Source organism: Electrophorus electricus, chromosome 6 (assembly GCF_013358815.1).
Source record: "Electrophorus electricus isolate fEleEle1 chromosome 6, fEleEle1.pri, whole genome shotgun sequence".
NCBI classification, from domain to species: Eukaryota; Metazoa; Chordata; class Actinopteri; order Gymnotiformes; family Gymnotidae; genus Electrophorus; species Electrophorus electricus.
Window position 1 is genome coordinate 14,280,799 of NC_049540.1, and position 12,500 is coordinate 14,293,298.

General features: G+C 41.7%; 2 protein-coding genes across 3 annotated transcripts in view; both read right to left on the reverse strand.

Annotated features, from left to right (window-relative positions):
* Nucleotides 1-716: 716 nt before the first annotated feature.
* fbxw5 (F-box and WD repeat domain containing 5) lies at nt 717-7,990 on the reverse strand. 2 transcript variants are annotated; one of them, XM_027027114.2, is made up of 10 exons: nt 7,908-7,990; nt 6,861-7,108; nt 6,408-6,565; nt 5,589-5,772; nt 5,021-5,169; nt 4,528-4,851; nt 4,263-4,443; nt 3,988-4,135; nt 3,502-3,714; nt 717-2,712 (listed from the first exon to the last, which is right to left on the reverse strand). In XM_027027114.2, exons 2-10 carry the CDS (start codon nt 7,042-7,044, stop codon nt 2,436-2,438), a joined length of 1,818 nt encoding a protein of 605 aa, XP_026882915.2. In that variant the 5' UTR covers nt 7,045-7,108; nt 7,908-7,990; the 3' UTR covers nt 717-2,435. The 2 variants fall into 2 exon arrangements, with proteins under 2 accessions (XP_026882915.2, XP_035383216.1); XM_035527323.1 differs by having other exon boundaries at nt 6,861-7,061; nt 7,908-7,988.
* A 1,345-nt stretch (nt 7,991-9,335) lies between these two features.
* The window catches only part of alad (aminolevulinate dehydratase), a 10,462-nt gene continuing 7,297 nt past the window's right edge, over nt 9,336-12,500 (reverse strand). Inside the window, exons 6-12 of the mRNA XM_035527646.1 lie at nt 11,487-11,570; nt 11,145-11,233; nt 10,943-10,998; nt 10,701-10,788; nt 10,511-10,597; nt 10,159-10,288; nt 9,336-9,756 (exon numbers count right to left, since the gene is read on the reverse strand). Coding sequence (XP_035383539.1) covers nt 9,698-9,756; nt 10,159-10,288; nt 10,511-10,597; nt 10,701-10,788; nt 10,943-10,998; nt 11,145-11,233; nt 11,487-11,570 — 593 coding nt within the window. The 3' untranslated portion in view covers nt 9,336-9,697. The remainder of the gene's footprint in view (nt 9,757-10,158; nt 10,289-10,510; nt 10,598-10,700; nt 10,789-10,942; nt 10,999-11,144; nt 11,234-11,486; nt 11,571-12,500) is intronic.

The following is a 12,500-nucleotide window of genomic DNA, read 5'->3' on the forward strand; positions in this document are numbered from 1 at the left end:
CAACCCTCATGACATTTTAAGAATGGTTGTCATTTTGTAAGGGCTTGAGCATTACATGGATGCAGTATAATATGAGCTGCAGAGATGTAATGGATTCCAAACCCCTATAAAATTAATTTGGCTTTTTACTTCAGGCGACTTTATTAATTGGGTAGTCAGATTGTGGGAATATTTGCTTATTGTGCAAGGGTTAAAAGGTTAGTGTAGTTTCCATGAGTCTAAGAAGTGAAAAACTACAGCATCTTGTACAGTATATGTGAGGGGCTTTCTTCAAAGTGTCAAATTGTCATTCTTGGGTTATCAAGTAATTTTTGCTAAGTGAGTTATTGCTAAATGAGTTAAGAAAACGTTTGAAAATTATGAACCAAAAGGTGTGGATGGATGGCTGTTTGGATTCCTTTTTTTGTTTGTTTTATCCCTCCCTGATATAATGCATATGATATCTGATTAATAATTACTTAAACTATTAACTGATTCATTACCTAACAGACAAATAATGTATCTTAGTTATTGTTAACAATGCCATATTCTTTCAATATTTTTTGTTTGTATTTTCATTGATCATTCATTCATTGTCCACCTGAAGTTAGTCATGCACACTATATATAGTCGACATGTAAATATAACCCACAACAAAAGTACATTTTTTTACTTCTTAGACAACCGAAAAGCAAAATGTACAAAAACAAAACAAAACAAAAAAAAGATTGCATAACTAATTTGTGAAAACGTTTAATGAATCAAATATGAATATGTTATGTACTCATGTTACAGACAAGGGGGTATGGAATTAAACATAAATCCTCATAGCACAAATATTAATGGAAGAAGAGAATTTATTTTAAATATTAAAAAAATTTTCCATTCCAACATATACCTGCTTCATACCCTAACTGTTGAAAATGCACACTGAACTCTGTTGAAACCTAGGCCATCATTCTTCCAACAATATCACATAGGGTTGGATGTTTTAGCTTAATTGGTGAGCAAAGATAAAGTTATAAAACAGGTAAAAACTAAAAAATAAGTATGCACCAATGAAAGTTATTTAAAGACCCAACCGTCCGTCCTAAGCGAGAGGTAATATGACGTTTCCAGTAAACTAGGTTCTTCTGAGTATAAACAGCTCCATACATAGAAATTATGGAAAATTGTTGTCATTCTATTTTTCATGGCAGTTTAAAGGAATAGGTTGGTGAAAAAATGACAAATTTTCCACTTATCCCAAATGTAATTAACTATTCAACCCAGATATATATGGTGTTCAAATTTAGCGTTTTTAGTTTTGCACTGGCTGTGAGGCTAATGTAACAAGAAAGTAATGGAAACCCATCACTTAGCATCATGCTTTCTGGAATAATTGCACGCTTGCCTCAAATCATGGTAACTTATGTAAAAAACAAACAAAAGTACTGTGCAGAGCCAAACTCAGAGGTGCAGCCACGTTTAGCATCACCTAGAAGTAATGTTAAACCATCTTGCCAGCTATAGTCTTTGTATTATTATTTTCTAAATTATTTAGCTCAAATTATTCAGTTCTTGGAATTCTTCAAATCTGATTATGTCGATGGAGTGCTTATAAGCCTCTTAGCTAAAAACCTCAATAAATATTGAAAGTAAATTCACAGGAATTATGTATTGGCATAAAGAATTCCTAGAAAAAAACTAGTATCTCCATGTTTCTTAGTGGTGTGATTGTACAGGTATTACACTTGTGTTTCTTTCAGAGAACAATGAAGAATATCTATAATTATAAAGCCATGTGTGTTGTGCATTCAAAGTAATTTAATTTAAAAAAAAACATGAGGGGATTCAGTGTAGATTCACTCTGTAGCAATGTTGAAAAGGTGCTTCTTTCAATACAGCGGAAATCGTAATAATAATTGCTATCGCTTCTGTTTAAAACATCATTATCAATTAGAATCTAAGTCTTTAGACTTATTATCCATTGGGAAAAGAACTCATTATATGACAAGCATATATGGATGGCAAAAGTGATGCTTACATACATAGTGTTATGTTTCAGCTCTGGCTTCAATGTCTTTGTGCCAATGGCCCAATCCTATGGTCGTTAATGTGATGTGCTCATCAAACACAAACTAACATAATTAATTTAATGAAAATGGCAGCTCAAGACCCATCTCTCATCTGTAATGTATGGGAAGATTTGTTTGCGATCCCCTCCCAGCCATATTTTGCTTCTTCCCTAAAACAGACCTTCTGAAACATGCCAAGTATAGCATCAAAACAGGAATACAGAGGCACACATTACTGCTGTTCCTCCTGCCTCATACTCCATCTAATTCTATCCTATGGGCTTATCACACGAGACCATCTCTGCGTGTATCTCACAAAGTAAAACTCACCATTCTTGGAGCGTTTTTAAAATCAAGCCTGTTGGATCCCCACTTTCCTACCTAGAGTCCAGTCCTTGTTCAGGGATTGCCATTGTCTCTAGATGTAGTGTTCCTGTGGGTCAGCAGGGAGGAGAGGAGGTTGCGAGGCCTGGGACGTCGCGATGGGCTCTGGGCCAGGCGCACCATGCGTGGCGAACGCCACACCTTGATCGTGGAGTCATCGCTGGCAGAGAGCAGCAGCTCCTGGTCCGCAGGGCTGAACGCGACTGAGTTGACCACATCCTCGTGCTGCAGGCGAGCCAGGCAGATATTGTAGTGGCGGTCCCAAATATAGCCATGTTTGTCTTCAGCACCGCTAGGGGACAGCAAAGGAGGTTAATCACATAGTATGACAGCTAAAAACGAAACATATCTGCAAATGCCTCAAGCATTTCATAAAGTATCTCTATGATTCTTAGTGGTGTGATTCAATAGGTATTACATCTCCAGGATGTGCTTGTCTGCAAGCTTGAAATAAAGCCCGTTGTGCCATAAATTGGACAAAATGTTTGCTTTGTACCTAGGATGCAGATGACTACTGTATAACAAGTGGAAAAGTGCTGGTTACAGTGAATTACAAGATGAAGTATTTATAAAAAATCCACAGATTTTTATAATTCTCCATCTTTTTATAATTTTCACAGTTCTAGTTAGCAGCAAACTAATTCCCCAACATCTAATTTTAGTGTTCTGATATGAGTAAATGTTGACACTTTTGGTTGACCTAAGATACGAACAAGGTTGTTTTTTAGTTTCAGTGAAACACAGTTGTATTTTGGAAAGCAGATGTGTTGACATTTTAAGCTCGAGGTAATGAGGGAAGAAAAAAACAAAAAAAAAACAAACACTCTTCCTGTACTCTAATGGTGATTAATGGAATAACTTGCCTAAATCCAGTAACTAGGTTTCTCTTATAAGAATCAGAAGTAAACAGTGATATATTAAACTTGCATGATGCACATAAATGCATTAATTATTACTAAAACATTTGATCAGATTATAATAGCCTATTACTTGAGTCACTTGAGTCACAGTTAATTAACAGGATGTGAACAATATGCATCCGCACATTTATCGAAACTGCATGTGGGTCTGCAGAATTCACCTGGCCACAAAGTCCCGGCTGACATCGAGGAAGATGAAGAAGCACTCGTTGTTGGGGGTGAAGGCTCGATGGGCACGGAGGCTGCGCCGCTCCTCTCGCAGGCTCTTCAGGTCGATCACATGCAGGTCTATCTCCTCGGCGATGGGTGGAGGGGACATGGGGTCGGAGATCACGCAGCCTGTTGGCCACGCTCGGCTGTTCACGTACAGGTACCTGTTGAATGTGAGCCGTCAGAAAAGCCAACAGCAGGGGAGGTACATGTTCTAGAAAACCAGCTCGGTTATTTTCATACAGAGGAACAGCATGCTCCAGAGTTGTGGCTGTAATTACAAATAAATACATAAACAGATAGATAAACAGATAGATAAATAAATAGGCAGCCATTGGTAAGGGTATTTGAAATGGGGTGAATTTGATGTAACAGAAGTCTTTTTGATAAATGGTGCTTTGTGCTAGGAGGCGGGTCTGAGCTGCCTTGACGCCCACCTGTGGTCTGGTGAAAGGCCCATGCCGATTATGTGGCCGTGAATGTCGATCACGTGATCAAGTGAGTCAAAGAATTCCTCAGTGCTGCGTTCTTCCCCCAACACCGGCCCACATGTTGTCATCTGATCAGGCATGATTCGCTTAATACCTGATAAACACACCCACACGCGCAGCACATTAAGTTGCCATATATGTCTGATAATCCCTCCCTTTGCATCCTTTTCTCCCACTGGTCCTGCTTTGTTTTCACTAACCCTACCCAGAGAAACACCCACCTATTTGGTGGGGCGAGTATGTAAGGCTGCCAGTAGTGAACAGTAGATAGGTCTTGTCCTCTCCTTCCCCAGGACTGGTGGGGGCCATCATGCTGGGGTCTGGGGCTTTGGTGCGTCTGCTTCCCATCAACTTTGCCACCCGCGCCTCCAGCTCCCGCTCCTGTGCTGTACCGCGAAGGCCCTGTGGACAGCCGCACGTAGCGTAAACCATCAAAAACAGCACCAATTAAAAAAAAGGGATGTGAAAGTCTTGCAAAAACCCCACATGTCTGATGTGCTCCAGTCCAGACGGGCCAAAGTGGGGCAGGTGCGTCGTGCACTTCTTCTCGCCCCACTCGCCCTCTTCCTCCTCCTGCTCATCTTTGTCGGTGTCCTCACTGTCGGAAGTTCCCAAATCAAAGAGCAGGGGCTGGTGCTCCCGTGAGTCGCTGTGCTGCTGGGCTTGCGACTGGGCCTCATAGTCCAGCAGCAGGTCAGGTGAGTCGTGTCGGCCGCAACGGGCCACCATCACAGTGCGGATGGTGCTGGCATTGATGTTTTGGATCTTGAAGAGCCGCTTGACCACATTGACGTTCTCCGACTCTATGTCCTGGTGAGAGGATAGAGAGCATTGACTGAAAAGACTGAGGGGGAAAACATCATGCTTGCTGTTGATGAATGAATTATTGAATTATTGCTCTGAATGAATTATTGCTCTGTTCCAAACACCTAAAGTGATAGTTGGGAGAGAGCACATGGTGGTTTTATTTAGGCCAAACCTGGAATGCTTTGTTGAGCCAAAGCACTGTGCAGGAAGTCATGTTGCCGATCCAGTGCAGGTTGCCAGAGATCAGGTGAGTCTCATTCAGCCAGCATCCAAAAACGTCATAGGGCTTATTCCTGACTCTTGACAGCAATGTGTAGTTCTCTAGGGACCCAGCAAATGGTACCCAAGTAGTATTAACAAAGGTACACATATTACAGAAAGCATTCAGTTCATCTCACTTTGTTGGGTAAAGGCAACATCATAATCCCTTTAGACTGTGTGTGTGTGTGTGTGTGTGGTGTGTGCGCGCACGCATTGCAATGATTAAACTAAATGCAAGTTTAGTTCACAGCTTTCTTTGTTTCTATTTTTTCCATTTGTAATGCTCTAAGCTTGGAAGAGAATTTAGCATGTCTCTTGGTGAATCTTATGCACAATTCTGTTTGGACATGGACTGGGTTAGGTTAAAGTCAGTGCTGCAAACTGACTACTAACAGATAGGATGATTAGTTCATGGCTCACAATCAAACACATCTTGGTGAAAGCCTTCGCAGGAGAGGTCAAGGCCGAGTGCATCTCACCTAAGCTGAGGACAGCTATTTCACCGGAGGAGGAGGGTTGGGGGCCCAGGTAGACCCCAGACACCAGCAGGAGGGTGTCGTCGCTGTTGAACTGTGAGAACTGTGTGTATCCCCAGTTAAACTGCCGCATGCTGGCACTGTGCACCAGGGAGATGTCACCGTCTGGATGCTCAGTGTCCCAAAGCTGCCGGACCAGGGACAAATGTGATTATCCAAGTTCTCCTTTTGCCTGTTGCATAATGGCTCTGGCTGGCTGTTTCCTTTTGAAACCAGGAACTACTAAAGTATACTTAGGAGGAAGGTTTTGAGTGGAGTTATGCTTTGACTACTGTTACAGGAATGGTTCCCCAAAAAGTGCTAGTTGCTAGTAATTTTGCTAATGATGGGAATTGCATCATGGCCAGTTACCACTCATTTTAATCAATTTTTATTCAAGTCAGGATTTTACTATGTCACACAGAAAAGGATCAATTCCCTTTTTAAGCTCTTTTACAAAAGTTGTTTCCCAGGGAGTTTTGTCTTACCACCGTCACTTTTGGTTAGCCCAGTTTCTGTTGTACTGCACAAATAAAACTGAATGGCAGTTAAATACTTTAATGACAGTGTTAGCTTTGTATGTGTACAAGTTCAATATCCACCAGCTTTTCCCCACCAGTTTCAAACAGCTGATGCTAGTCATGTACGTGCCATTGTTAGCAACACCTATGATGCAGCCTTAATAACAGTATGTGTAAGTAAGTTGTTATGACCCAAGTATGTCTACTGATAGGCTCTATAGGCTACTGATAAGCTCTAGCTGTAGCCCAGAGCAAATCTCACCTTGACCGTACAGTCCTTGGAGCAGGAGGAGAATCGATGTCCCCGGTGAGAAAAGGCCAGGTGCAGGACCTGATCATGGTGCTCCTTCAGCACTTGCACCTCCACGCAGGGGATGCAGTCATAGAGCCGCTTAAATTCCCTGTACCACGACACAGCCGCTGTACAAAGCAAACACACAGCACCATGGTTAATGGAGCCTTTGGTCCCTTCTTGTAATTAGTGTGATAACAGACAAGCATGAGATCTTATGTTGCATTTACACTGGCATTACACTGGAAACCTAGTACATGCTTCCCACATGACGATCTTCATCAAACCCAAAGAATGAATGCTGACTCTAGGTAGAAATGTACGACAACGCTGACCTTAACTGCTACATTGGAAAAACAAGCCCTTCTACAAAATACAGGTGAAATGAACACAAAAGTTATCCATTATCTCTGGCTGCGGTACCTGGGTGGCGGGGCACAGAGCGTGGGATGCGGTAGTAGGTGTAGAATAGCTCCCTCCACAGGAACTCGTCCCGGGACACAGCGAACCACTGGAGGCATGTCTGGCCGGCCCTCAGCACGGTAGCATGGGGCAGATGCAGGAAGATCTCCAGCACCAGGCTGTCTGGCAGGCCAGGACTCGCCATCCTGTCATCCTGTCATCCTGAGGTAGTGGCAGGAGCATCACCACCCATTATGGTTCAAATATAACTGTCAAAGGAGGTATGAGTACTGAACAGGTACATATCTATTACAACACAAGAGTTAATTGGTGGTAACTAAAACTAAACAGCATGTTCATATGGTGAATCTAGTCAACACGTGTTTGAGAAACGTAAGCTAGCAGTTTAAGCTTACTTAAGAATAGGTAAACATGCTGACACCAGCCACTTTATAATAAACACTACCTTATAAGTACACGTTACAATTGCATTTAGACTCTAAAGCCCATCTCTGCCACGGGGGAGTGCATGTTGACGTGCAGACGTATATGTCAACTAACGTAGCTAGCTAGCTAATTGATGTAATACAAAAATACTGAATCAAACTCAAGTTTGCAGACAAAGCTATTTTAGCACGATAAGTAGCTAGATAACCAGCAAGCTAGCTGGCAGCATATTGGTGTAAACAGCTATTTCTTTAGCGCTCTTGCTAACTTCGATAGCTAGGTTAGAATTGAGACCATATTGAGATTATAGCATGAATTTAAAAGCTAGCTGGTTAGCTAGCTAGCTAGCTAAGGTCATCTCGCAAAGCATACAATTCATGTAACTTGTATAAAATTTACAATCCCATGCTTATAATAATCACATTAGATTCGGACATGTGAAAAATAATTAGCAACGTATTTTAGCAACTAAAAGCGTTGTTTACACTGACTGAAAACCGCTAACAAGGAAGAGAGCGCTCCGTGTAATTCATTCCTTAAGCACAATAAACATATTCTAGATATGCAAATATATTTCTTAAAATATTATACAGATAGCTAATTATTTTAACTATATCTTACCTTCCAAACACAAAGTTAGGTTACTAAATAAACCAAAAATATATCGGGTTGCACCGGCTAAACTGTGGACCAAAAAAGTCGAACGCAGGAAAATAGATGATTACGGTAGTGGATGGAGGATAGGCTACACAGCGGTGTCCGCCACTGTCCTTCCCACTAAAACAGAAGGAAAGGAATCAGAAGTCCAAAAAACATCCTTTTCTGATCAATATGCAGAGGTAAAATTAAATTTAATTCTTTCCGTTCGGCCATCATTCTTCATTGTGGAATATTATAACTACAGTTATAATAATTATATTACAGAATATTATAATTATATCGTGGACAGTTATAATTACAATAAAATAATCTATTTCCCCACATACATTTAAAAATGGAAATCTGACGTTGGTCGTGTGCCTTTATCAAAAATATGAGATATCCACCTCAGTAATGGAACAACTATGGTAGACTAGACCCATGTGCTGTAAATTGATCCTATACACTATATTGCCAAAAGTATTCACTCACGCATCCTAATCATTGAATTCATGTGCTCCAATCACTTCCATGGCAACATGTGTATAAAACCAAGCACCTAGGCATGCAGACTGCTTCTGACTGTAGAGACTCTGGAGACGTGTTCTCCGGAGTGACTAATCATGCGTCTCTGTATGGCAATCTGATGGATGAGTGAGTTTGGTAGATGCCAGGAGAATTGTACTCTTCTGACTTCATTGTGCCAAGTGTAAAGTTTTTTTAAATTAATTAATTTATTTATTTGGGGGGTGTATGATGTGGGGTTGTTCTCAGGAGTTGGGCTCGGCCCCTTAGTTCCAGCGAAAGGAACTGTTAATGCTTCAGCATACCAAGAGATTTTGGACAATTTCATGCTCCCAACTTTGTGGGAAGTTTGGGGGTGGCCCCTACCTGTTACAACATGACTGCGCACCAGTGCACAAAACAAGTTCTATAAAAACATGGATGAGCAAGTTTGGTGTGGAAGAACTTGACTGGCCTGCAAAGTCAGAGCAGCATGGTCAGGTTCCAGAACACCTTAGCCAATTCAGCTTGGCTCTGGCAACATGCTACCTATTTAAAAAACAAACAAAAAACACTGAACCAGAGAATGATATTGGAATTAATGTCAGTTATAAAACTATCATCCTGGGCAAAATGTAATTTTGTGTGATGCGAGCACCCTGCCCCCTTCCCCTTAAACTCATAAATTTGGGGGTGTATTTCTGATGGTTCATTCAGCTCTGATAGTATGAATACACAGCCATCCCCAGTGGAACCCAGAGCAATGGAGTAAAATCTGATAGAACTAATTTTCCAACATGATTCTTGTTTGCAACATGAGGTTTTTTTGTTTGTTTGTTTGTTGTTGTTGTTTTTATACCATTCACACCAACATAATCCAGAGATCCAAAAACGACATTCTTGGAATTACTTAAATGGTACAGATGTGTGCATCCATTACTGTTTTATTCTGTAAAATCATATCAAAAAGAAAAGGACAGATAAATGGTGCTCATTAAAACAAAAACAGATTAACCTGACATTTAACTATAAATTTCAGAAAAGAAAAATTATATATTCATCATAAAAACCAAAACAGCTTAGTTAATATGATCATAGCTACTTATCCAAAGAGGTTGTCAGCTTGATAAATATTAACCCTTGGTCAGTATAGCCCAGTCTTATGATATTGGATGGGCTTTGTATCCCAAAAGTTTTAGTTTTAAAATCACAACTATGCTGGGAAGTACACCATAGATCTGAATCAATCTGCAAGAGTGGGCCGCACATCACTCTGTTAGCCACGTGAGTAACTGAGGCGCGTAGTAGGTGATGATGATGTCCGCTCCTGGAAGAAGAAAACAAGGTGTAGAAATTCGTTAAGTGGCACAAGTATTTTTATAAGCACCGACTCTTTCACATACAGGACTGCCCTTGTAAATGGCCAGAGTTTTCACTGCTGCACTAAGATCACATGCACAACATTTCAAAATCAGTTTCCTTCTTGTTTAAGTACATTATTTTTTAAAACAGTTTTGCAAGGACTTGTCTTAGCATGAGCAAAACAGAGTGGTAATATCTCTTCTCTTGTGTCTATTGACTAGGTTGCAAGATTATTCCATTTATTGAACACTGACAGGATAATTTACAGTACTTTTTGGGATATCCAGCATGCTGGATGCAGGCCAAACTTTGGAAGACCCATTCTTGATGGGTTTGAACCTCTTTCCGGTTTCGATGCTCGTCTCACCTGCCCGGCGGAAGGCGGTCATGGCCTCCAGGACGGCTGTGCGCAAGTCGAAGGCTCCAGCCTGCGCAGCATGCCACAGCATGGCAAACTCCCCAGATACATTGTACACAGCCAGCGGGTGAGTGGGGTGCTACCCGCAGGGACAGCAGCAAGCAGCAGCAGCAGCAGAGGCAAAGAGGAAGTTTATATTCTCAACACACCCACACACGGAAAATAATACGTTTATGTTGTGGTTCACTAGCTGCACCTCCACCCCAACTACCATGACTAAGGAAACAGCCCTGTGTGCTATGGTTAAGATCAGTTTTGTTTGCTATGGCAATATGGCAACGTGGCTGGTTCCAACACACACCTTATCTTTAACCTCTCTGAGGACATCGAGGTAAGGAAGTCCCGGCTTCACCATTAGCATATCAGCTCCCTCTTTCACATCCCGCTCCTAACAAACCGCAAAACATGATCAAAGCTCAACAAAGGCTTAGGATACACTTATTGCATATCTACCCTCAACGGGTTTGCTTATCGGACTTGAATTTTCGTACACAGGCACGCAGTGCTAGGCCTCGGGCACCAGGGGGCAGCTGATAGCATCGCCGGTCTCCAAAAGCTGGGGTGGACTGGGCAGCATCCCTGTAAACATTATACTCCATTTAAGGCAAATATTTTAACCAGATTACATACATGATTAAATTCAGCTGGATTTTAGATGGATAATAACAGCTGTTCAGCTGGATGGATAAAAACTACCACTTGGGGCACTCAATACAGTGCAGAGGAAAGGTACCTGAAAGGCCCATAATAGCAGGAGGCAAACTTAGCACTGTAGCTCATCACCGAGACCTGGGTAGATGAAGCAGAGATGACAGCAATTATTATTACTCATCAGTGTCAGCCTTTGACCAGTGCTAAAGGTGATGCACTCCAGTTGGCGATGGATGCAAGGGAAAAGGGCTTAAGAAGTGTCTGGGCATCCTCCGACTGCTGACCTTGTTGCCGAGGTCGTTAGACATCAGAGCTTGTTTAATGGCCGCGATCCGCCCATCCATCATATCTGAGGGAGCGATGATTTGGCAACCTGGGTGGAACAAGAGGGTAGCAGTGGTAGCTCAGTGGTTAAGGTACTTGACTTGTAATCGGAAGGTTGCTGGTTCAAGTCCCACCACTGCAAAATTGCTGCTGCTGAGCAAGGCCCTTAACCCTCAATTGCTCAAGTTGTACTCAGTCATAATTGTAAGTCGCTTTGGATAAAGGCGTCAGCTAAACGCAGTTCATTCAGTTCATCAAGTCTGTTCAGGTTATCCATTTTATTTGCTGAGTGAAAGATTTACCGGCATGAGCGTAGGCCAGAGCCACTTCAGCCAGTCTCATACAGCTTGCTGTGTTGTCCAGGGTGCCATCTTCATGCAGGATCCCTACAGAGGGGAGAGGGAAACACACCCCCACATGATTTCTTAAAGCAACTATACTGTGTGCACAAGCGTATTTTGACTATAATACCTGATATGATTTAAGCATATCAGGTGTATTTGAGTAATTAGGGAGGGTGTGGCCTAAAGAGATATATCTCTATATCAATGATATCCTATATCAATGTATATATAATTATTAGGCAGCTTCTTTTCCTCAGGCAAAATGGGCCAAAAAAAGAGATTTAACTGACTCTGAAAAGTCAGAAATTGGAAAAAGTCTTTCAGAAGGATGTAGCACTCTTAAAATTGCTAAGATATTGGGGGCGTGATCACATAACCATTAAACATTTTGTTGGAAATAGTCAACAGGGTCTCAAGAAATATATTGAAGAAAAAAAGACACAAATTAACTGCCAAAGATTTTAGAAGAATCAAAAGTGAAGCAATGAGGAACCCATTATCTTCCAGTATTGTCATATTCCAGAACTGCAACCTACCTGGAGTGCCCAGAAGTACAAGGCGTTCAGTACTCAGAGCCATGGCCAAGGTAACGAAAGCCAAAACCAGACCATCAATGAACAAGACACACAAGGTGAAACGTCAAGAATGGGCCAGGAGATATCTGAAGATAGATAGGTTTTAGCGACTGATGAGACGAGTGACTCTTGATGGACCAGATGGATGGGCCCGTGGCTGGATCAGTAACGGGCACAGAGCTCCACTTCAATTCAGACGCCAGCAAGGTGGAGGTTGGGTACTGATATGGGCTCGTATTATTAAAGATGAGCTAGTTGGACCTTTTCGGGTTGAAGATGGTCTCAAAACCCCCAAACCTACCGTCAGTGTTTAGAAGACAGTTTCTTCAAGCAGTAGTACAAGAAAAAGTCTGCATCTTTCAAGAAGACCATGATTTTTATGCAGGACAATGCTCCA

Bases quoted from the DNA above. Each gene is read 5' to 3' on its own strand.
- fbxw5 (XM_027027114.2), bottom strand. From the start codon at position 7,044: ATGGCGAGTCCTGGCCTGCCAGACAGCCTGGTGCTGGAGATCTTCCTG. The intron at 5,773-6,407 runs GTGAGATTTGCT...CTGGTCCGGCAG, and splicing joins CCAAGGACTGTACGGTCAAG to CTTTGGGACACTGAGCATCC. The intron at 4,852-5,020 runs GTTTGGCCTAAA...TCCTCTCACCAG, and splicing joins GGCTCAACAAAGCATTCCAG to GACATAGAGTCGGAGAACGT.